We start from the raw sequence: 9856 nt of genomic DNA on the forward strand, positions 1-9856 counted from the left end.
AAAAAAAAAAAAAAGAATAGTTATGTCGATCCTTTTAGTTAAACGTATTGGTTTCTTTTTGTTTAACATTAATATTTACAATATTGTCTAACACTCTAACCCACTATTTTAAAATGTGCGTAGGTTGGTAGCATTTACTTAGTGACCGTGAAGATTGAGAATCATACGTATATTTAGAAGACCTTCATATGATTATTCTTGAAATAGAAACTAACATTTAACGATTACATTATTTCTTGATTTAAATATTATAATCATCATACAAACTTTTTAATTACATTTGTTTGTTAAGACAATTATAAGTTTGAGATTTTTTTTTCCGCAAATTGTTTACTCAGCTGATACCTAAAATCATTTTATAAGTATTTCTACGATTCTAGTTCAAACTACTCCTACAATGAGTGCTTCATAAAATTAAATCAAAACTAACTTTTTGTATGTCATTGGCAGCAACGGTTACCCAATCAAGAGCTTCTACATAACCATTATGAATATGGACAACATTAAATGAAACATGAACCAGAAACTTTCAAACCCTTCTCCAATTTAAGGAACTTCTTCTACAACCAAACAAAACCTTTGCTTTCCATTGAAAATAAAACCTGAAACCAGTATACATAATAGATTGCATAACCATATAAGGTTTTAATTTTATGTGTGATTTTTGAGGGATTGGTTGAATTTGATTTAAATTTATAATCTTGGTATATGGTTCTTAATGATAGAAGACAGATGAGATGGCGATGATGAAAAGGATTGGGGAAGATAAGGGAAATACGTTATTATGTTGATTTAACGACCTAAAGCCATACGAAGTGCTTAACGTGTGAAAGATGGACACATCATCACCAACACCACTCCACCAACATCATAAAATGGTATTCACAAGTGACTTGAAAGAATATAGAGGTAGAGAGAGATATATGCAACTTGGCAAGTTTCTCACTATCTCACATCGGTGGGGGAAGAAACATTTTGTCGGTTTATAATGTTTCTCTTTTGATAGACCTTCAAAGTTTTTGAGTGGATCAAGAGATGGCTCAAGTCCACACACACGCCTAGCCTAACGGATGATGTTAGTGCGCGAAATGCCACAATTTAGGTGCATTTGATGTTTACATGACACTTAAGTCGTTGGGAGATTTCACTTTTGGCGATGCTCAGCCGGGTCAGGTCGGATCGGGTTTGCCTGACCAGGTCGGAGATTTGAGCAATATTGACATCATGAGGAGGCAAAACCTTTTAGAATCCTTTGAAAAGATAGGATAAACTTTAGGTTTGAATTCTGATAAGAGAGATAATCATATCTAATTCAAAATTCAAACTACCACATGTCAGTCTGAAAGAGGCTAAAAATAGGCACCAGGTCCGATTTTTTGGGGCCTCTTGGGTTTCGTTTCACTATAAATAGGACCTCTCAGGTCCAATTTACGACATACGAAATTCGCAGCACTTTATTCTCTTTTAAATAATCGTAACTTTCTTCCTTTCTGAGCATTCATTTTCCATTTATTGTTTTCCATAGATGTTGGAAAAGCGATAAATCTACATTAAATCCTAAAGTTTTACTATGTTGCTTATATCTTTAGAAGCGATGTAAAAAAACCTTAAAGGATACGAGACAAATTTGTGTAGGTTTCTACAAGTAATATCACCTATCAATAAGTTGGTTTAATTTATTGTTTCATATTTAAATCTTTCGAACAACAAAATAATTTGTTTCTTACAATTAAATATGATCGTGAATGATATTTTTGAATTCTGAACAAAACTCGGTAACAATATTATTAATAATAACAGAATTTATTGTTAACAACTTCTCAACGTTTAATCATCAATATTAATCGTTGTTTGTTTGCTTATATGAAAACGTTTTGGATATTTAGTCATAAATATTATCTATCAACTCATTTGTTTAACATTACTAAATAATTCGTTATTAGTTTATAATATTAATTATCAAATTGTTTAAATATCAAAAATGAATTTCAACAATGTTTACTACCGACTTGAGTTGCCACATCATCCTATGAAAGGTCTTACATGACCGCTAGCCTAAGTGTTAAACGTTCAAATTAGAAAGATTATAATAGACCAAAGGACTTTTAGCCCAACGGTATCCGGTGTTGTCTTTTCTCATTGAGGTTAAGGGTTCGAGTCTTACTGTGGACACAAGTGGAATAATTTAGGAGTATATATATATATATATATATATATATATATATATATATATATATATATATATATATATATATATATATATATATATGCGTTCCAAAAAAAGGAAAAGATTATAATAGAATTAATCCTTATATATTAAATGATGGGGAGGAAAGTGAAGTTTAGTGGGTTGTTAGTTGTTACCCGCATTTTCTTGGTTTTTACTTTTTTTTTTTTTACATTGGTTAATTAGTATTAAAAAAAAATATTCTTTTCTCATACTCCAAGTTGTTTCGCCAATACTTCCATCGAGATTTGAGTTGGTTTCCTCTTTCCATTATAACATGTGCCCGCGATAAGTTTTCATTCTATTTTATTAGGCCATCCGTTATACCCACCACATACCACATATGTGGTGGGTATACCACATATGTGGTGGGTGCCACATCATCACCACATTCCACTACCACATACATGGGTACTTACCACTAAACACACCACTCCACCTCATTTTTTTATTTAAATTTAATTCAAAAATACATTAAAACACCACTCCACCTCATTTTTTTTATTTAAATTTAATTCAAAAATACATTAAAAACATTTTTTAATACTATTTTTCCATTAAATTAAAATACCAAATTACATTAAATAAAAACTAATTAATTGAAATTAAAAACTAAAATAAAAATAACAATCAAAATAAAAATTACATTAGTTAATTTAAAAAAAAAAAAAACATTAAAAAACTAAAAATTCCAACCATACATAAAATAAACTACCCCCTACGCCTACGTCGGGCTCGAACCGACTCTTTCATTGCTAGAAAAAGTTCCAAGTCTTCGCCCTCAAGGTCGTCCGCTTTCATTTTCAAGATTTCCATGTCGGTTTTTGTTTGGAGTGTCTTTTGTGCCTCTTGAAATGATGTTTGTGCTTCGATCATTTTTTGTTCCATCCGAGTCATCACCTCGGCCTTCGTTTCCTGAAGCTGCACATATCGATCAAATTTATCGCCGAACATATCCATAACACTAGAATTCGAAGATGTTGACGCCGCTTTTTTTGCTTTATTTCTTCCAACGGGCCGAGGAAGAGGTTGGTCGGTTTCAAGATCTATCGGATCGTCGTTGATGTCGATGTGTGTTCGGCCGTCCGATTGTTGAGAAGCTCCATCGGGGTTTCTCGAACGCTTTGAACCGGAAGATTGGGAACTTCCTTCCGTTTGCTCTTTCCATTTTGGGGAGTCTTTCAATTTTAGCCACGCCTTCATATACGGAAAAGCTTTGCGTGTAGGCGTTGTTTTTTCATATTGGTCCATGGCCGCCTTGAAAACATCAAAATCGTTCGAACCGCTTTTGCGTATGTTTAGGAGATTGTTGTAGATTCCTCCAAAATCGGTGCATTTTAATCGAATATCTCGCCATTTCGACGTAATTTGATCGGCATTTCGAGCTTCACTTTCCATTAACTCGTAAAAAATGGCTCGGACTTTTTCCCAAAAACTTCCGTACGTCTGGCTATCTCCTACAATTGGATCTTCGGAAGCCGCCACCCATGCCTCCGCTAACTTTTCTTCTTCTTCTTTTGTCCATGGGACCCTTTCTTGGTAGGTAGTGGGTCGGGTCGGTTTTTTTCCTTTTTTCTTTTTTGGTTGAGGTGGTGGTGAAGGTTGCGTTTCCGGAACAAAATCCGGCGAAAGTGGTGGTTGTGAGCTTGGTGGTTGTTGTTGTGACGATTGTTGTTGTAGTTGTTGGAATTGTTGAAATTGTTGGTATTGTTGTTGCATTTGTTGTTGTTGGAAAGCCGGAAAAGGTTGATATTGTTGTTGGAAAAGTGGTGTTTGTTGGATAGGGGAACCACTTTGAAGTAGATTGATAAAACCGCCTTGAGGTGACTCCATCGTCGGGAATTGTCGAGGTGTTGTGTCTAACGCAAAAGCGTTATCGGGTTTGCGATTTCGGTAGTTTGGAGGGGTATTTTGGTTGGGATCCATGATTTTTGGTTGTGAAGATGTAGTGTGTAGTTTGTGTATAGAGAAAGAAAAGAATGGTGTAAAAAATAAGGAGTAAAAGTATGGTATTTATAGGTAAATAAATTATTTATTTATTTATTTATTTATTTTTACAAAGTTAGCCGTTTAACAACGGCTAGTAAACGGATACAAATCAACGGCTACACAAGAAATGAATTGATTGGGCGTTTGGGTTCGTTGTCCGGGCCACGAATGGCCACGACCACGAGCCAGCACGAACCACCGGGGTGGTGTGCACGGCCGTGGTTCGTGGCCAAGTAGACCACGGACCGATTCGTGCAATGTACACTGGATGCTCTTAGTAAAATACGAAACTTAACTAGCTAGAAAATATTATTTAGTTTTTTTTAAATGACATATCATCTCATAGTTAAAGTGTATGATTCAAACTTGGATAATTCCATTTAAAATATATTATACTATAAGTGATCAAAATAGGCCACTTTGGAGTTAAAAAAATTATTATGTTATTACTATAAAATACATATAAATTGGTTGAACATAATCACATGATAGATGCTTTTTGTTGATTTTAACATGAAGGTCTCGTATTTTCATCACTATCAAAGACGTAATAATATTTCTCGTGACTGAGTAATTAAGATATGATAAAATTATTACTATATATTTATAGGGATAATGCGACCGAGATATGTATAGCAAATAATCGTTTCTATATTTAATTAAATACAAGGCATGTGTCTAAGTCCTAAGATTTTATCGAAAAATCGTTATGTTATTTAATTTAATTGGCATTATATGTCTATTCTAAAAAACGAATGTAAAAACTCTTAAATAATGATTTATTTTGAAGACTAGACAACTTTCATTTGCCAGCTTTTTGGGAGATTTTAAGAGTTTTTTTTTTTTTATATATAATTTTAAACTTTTATATAAAAGTTTTAAGATAGTGCTAATAGTGAATTACCGAAATAGCCCTTAATGCTTATGCATCAGAAATAGACCCTGAAACTTTATGTCACGGGGCGGGGACCAATCCTATATATATCAACCGCCGTCCGCACACCTCCACATTCATCTTTCGTCTGTGTAAACTCTAAAACTCCAAAATATCTTCTTAATTTTGCCAGTAATTCATATTGAAATCGATCAAAAATGGAGGAAAATGTCCTCGATTTTGTGTTAGTGCCACTAGGATTGTTCCTCATGGCGGCGTATCACGTCTGGCTCCTTTATCAGATCCGTCGCCACCCTGCAACCACCGTCATCGGCATGAACGCTATCAATCGTCGATTCTGGGTGAGCGCTATGATGGAGGTATGTGTATCTATAGCTATTATCTATCATACTATGATCGTATGTGCATGCAATTAATGAGATCGATCTATCATCTATACACACACACACACATGAATCACATCTCAAATCCTTCGTTTCTGCCGATTAATTAGTAATATGGAGGAGATATAAAATTGGGGGAATCAGATGATTATTTCCAGAAACACTTAGATGCGTGTATATGCATTGGTATGAATGTATGATGTGTTTACATGATGCATGTATTGTATGACGCGTGTGGGAAATAACTGTTTATTGACTTATGCATGCATGATGCACCATAAATTACATTTACATATGTTTGATGATGACAGGTTTTAAACTTCAGTATTCAAATTCCAACCCCATCGTCGATTTTTATTTTTTAAGAAAAAAAAAATGTTTTGTTATCATTTTTTCCATCAACATTTTTGTTATGGCAAATTGAACTCTAAAAATACAGTGTAAGATTATAAATTAATAATGAAAATGAAGGTAATGGAAGTTTCAAAGTGAAATAGAAATCAAAACATTTCTTTCTAATCAATTAAACCACGTTTTCTAAAACAAATTAAATAGACTATCTCTTTATTTAATATTCACTATAACTAACCTTTTGAATTAAAAAAAGAAAAGTTAATCACCAAAATTTTGAAAAATGGAAATATCATGTTACACATTTAATACATTTTCAATTATTATCACAAAATAAACATTTTTCTTAGAAAATGTCGCAACTTTACATTTCATTACGAAAGAAAAAATGGTTTTATGATAACTGTTGAAAAGTTTGTAATTTTACAATTAATGACCATCGATTAATTTACATAACAAACATTCTACTTTCTTTAATTTGATATTGTGTTTTTTTTATAATTAACTCTATTAAATAAATACGATTCCCTACTTTTTAATAAAAATGGTTAAACTTTGGTGGATAGGACACGCAAAAGACTGGAGTTCTAGCAGTACAAACATTGAGAAACAACATCATGGCATCCACTCTATTGGCTTCTACAGCCATCATGCTCAGTTCTCTAATCGCTGTCCTTATGACCGGAGGAGTTACCGGACGTGGCTCCTCCGCCGCCGGAAGCATCAACGACCACCACTTCATCGGTATAACTTTCAATCAGGGCACCAAGTTCATGTCAACGATCAAGTTCTTCAGCATACTCGTCTGCTTCTTGGTATCCTTCTTGATGAACGTTCAATCGATTAGGTACTTCAGCCATGCCAGTATGCTAATCAATGTTCCTTACAGAAAGATCACGAGTTTCACCAACCACCATCTCACGGCAGATTACGTCGGATCCACGGTGAATTTGGGTAGTTACTTTTGGTCTCTTGGTCTTCGTGCTTTCTACTTCTCGTTCCCATTGTTCTTGTGGCTATTTGGTGCTATAGCCATGTTCGTTTGTTGTATTTTCATGGTGTTCATGTTGTATTTTCTGGATATAACCTTCGAGGTTGGGTGGAAAGCTGATGCGATGTCGACAGATGAAGAAACTGGTTAAGGAATAAGAATAATTAATGCAATGTTCTTGGATTCAATCGAAGTTGAATCTTGTCAAGATGTTAGTTAGTTGTTAGTCAAGTATGTGTTAGTTATTAGAACGTTAATCTGTTAGACTTTATTGTTGACTATCTTTCGATGTATATTTATTGATAAGGGTCTGTAACCATTAGTTCATAATAAATGAAAACACATTTTGACATTTCTCTCTCTTTACTTCCTCAATCGTTTCATGGTATCAGAGATGAGATCTCTGTTTCTCCTTTCTTTCTTCCTTAAATTGATTGAAAGCTCAATCGATTTCTTTCTTTAGTTAGGTCAAACAAAATCCCCAATTTCTAGGTTTGAATCGTTGTGATTTTTTTTTTGAAATGGCGACAAATATCACACAATTTCCTGTCTCAAACATCACGACTTTTGTTTCTACTCAATTGGATGGAGAGAATTATCTAGTGTGGCAACATCAATTTAAAACTATACTTCAAACCATGGATCTGGAGAAATACATTGATTCAGCTACTTCTCCACCTACATCTACTTCACCAGATTTCATCACATGGAAAAAGATGGATGGATACGTTCAAGCATGTATTAACGCCACTCTTCATGTCTCTATTGCTCCCATTGCGATTGGAATTAAAACCGCAGCAGAAATTTGGAAATTACTTGAAACTTCATACTTACAGCAGGCTTTTGCAAAGAAATCTCAATTGAGAAGTGAGTTACAGAGTATATCTCAAGGTGAACTTTCTATCAACTCATATTGTGATAAAATAAAAGTTCTTCATGAGCAACTCAAATCAGTAGGCGATTTAGTATCTGAATCAGATCTTGTTCTTCATTGTCTCCATGGTCTTAATGTTGCATTTGATAATTTTGTTATGATGATTGAAAACAATGATACACCACCTTGTTTTGCCACATTACGATCAAAACTACTCATACATGAACAAAGAATAGCTAGACAATCCAAAAGAACTTCTGATTCTCCTAATGCCATGAATGCACTAGTTCAAGTCAACTTCAGTCACCTAGTGCTATGAATGTCACGGTTTCAAATCAACCTCCTCATGTTGAAAAATCAACTGTGATATGTCAAATTTGTCATAAAATTGGACATGATGCAAGTGTATGCTTTCATTATCGTGGGTTTCCACAAAATCGAGGAGGAAGAAGAGGTGGAAGAAATAATGTTCGTGGAAGAGGAAGGTCTAACAGAGGAAATTATGGAAACTTTAATGGAGGAAGTAGAGGTGGTTTTAATGGTATTTTTTATAGAAATATGGCTGGATTCACCAATTATGGAGATTCTCCACTGAATCACAGTAGTGATGAAAGGTGGAATTGGGGAGAGAATGCTAATGTTGATATTCCATCATCACAACAACATCCACCTTATGATCCAAATCAACTTGGTTTTAATCCACATCCTTATAATCAGCACACAAACAACTCTGTTCAGCATGGTAATATTACTGGTTACTCAGCATTTGGACCTGACCATTTTTCAACATGGGCTTCAACAAATCAATATTGGCCTGGTTATGTTCCACAATCGGGAAATTTCAAACGGTTGAGTCATGGATACCAGATTCAGAAGCAACTGCTCATATGACTCCCAATGCCAATCTTGTTCATGGAGCTGTTCCTTACAAGGGTTCTGGAAAAGTAATCATTGGAAATGGTAAATCTCTAACTATTTCTCATGTTGTTCATGCTTTTTTAAACTTAACTAAATGCACATTAAAACTATCTCGAGTTTTTCTTGTGCCATTGTTGACCAAAAATCTTCTGTCAATTGTTGATCTTGTATAAGATAATCCTTGTCTTGTTGAGTTCTCATATCTTGGTTTTTCTATCAAGAATTGGGCAGGTCAGATACTCCACCACATTCCGCATAGCAGCAGTAATCTTTACTCCTTTGTTGCTTACAGTGCTTTGGACGGTTCTTCAAATAGACTCTAGCACTTTAGACTTGGACATCCATCTTCATATGTTTTTTCAAAACTTTCTTTTTTGAATAAGTTCAATGATAATAAACCATGTAATGATTGTAGTATTGCCAAGCAAACTTGGTTGTCTTTTTCTTCAAGATTATCATATAGCAAAGTACCTTTAGAGGTTATACATTCAAATATTTAGGGTCCAACACCTACTGTATCTCGTTCTGGTTATCGTTACTCTATCTCTTTCATTGATGGGTATAGTAGGTTTACATGGCTTTATCCTTTGTCTCATCGTTCCAATGCTTTTTCATCATTTCGCCATTTCAAGAATCATGTAGAAAATCTTTTTCTACAAATATTAAATATTTTCAGTGTGATGGGGCTCTTGAACTTACACAAGGACAAATGGCACAATTTATGAGTGAATCTGGAATCACTTACAAAATTTCATGTCCTCACACCCCACAACAGAACGGTATAGCTAAAAGAAAGAACAAACATTTTTCTAAAGTTGCACGTGCTTTGTTATTTCATGCAAATTTGTCAAAGAAATTTTGGTTTGATGCTTATGCTACTGCTGCTTATCTTGTCAATCGAATTCCATCACAAGTTCTTGATCATACTTCACCATATGAGACATTGTATCGATCCAAACCAGATTATACATTACTTCGCGTATTTGGTTGTCTTTGTTACCCATTTCTTGGAGATATTTGTGATGATAGACTTTCGCCAAAGTCAATCCCATGTATTTTTGTTGGATATGCTCCAAATCACAAAGGATACCTTTGTTATGATCCACATTCACTAAAATCATATACCTCTCGCCATGTTACATTTCATGAATCCACTTTTTCTATTCCATCACCCATGTTTTCAAAAACAATACCCACTACATTGTCAGTAATAATTCCATCTATGCCG

General features: G+C 34.3%; 1 protein-coding gene across 1 annotated transcript; it reads left to right on the forward strand.

Annotated features, from left to right (window-relative positions):
- The first annotated feature begins 5238 nt into the window (after positions 1-5238).
- LOC145052333 (uncharacterized) lies at positions 5239-7184 on the forward strand. Its single transcript, XM_079000140.1, has 2 exons — positions 5239-5470; positions 6412-7184. Exons 1-2 carry the CDS (start codon positions 5309-5311, stop codon positions 6985-6987), a joined length of 738 nt encoding a protein of 245 aa, XP_078856266.1. The 5' UTR covers positions 5239-5308; the 3' UTR covers positions 6988-7184.
- Positions 7185-9856: the final 2672 nt, after the last annotated feature.

This window comes from Lactuca serriola, chromosome 5 (genome assembly GCF_051521515.1).
Source record: "Lactuca serriola cultivar US96UC23 chromosome 5, Lser_US96UC23_V15, whole genome shotgun sequence".
NCBI lineage: Eukaryota > Viridiplantae > Streptophyta > Magnoliopsida > Asterales > Asteraceae > Lactuca > Lactuca serriola.

Coding starts and splice junctions, on each gene's coding strand:
- LOC145052333 (XM_079000140.1), top strand. CDS start 5,309: ATGGAGGAAAATGTCCTCGATTTTGTGTTAGTGCCACTAGGATTGTTC. Junction 5,471..6,411: donor GGGTGAGCGCTATGATGGAG/GTATGTGTATCT, acceptor TTTGGTGGATAG/GACACGCAAAAGACTGGAGT.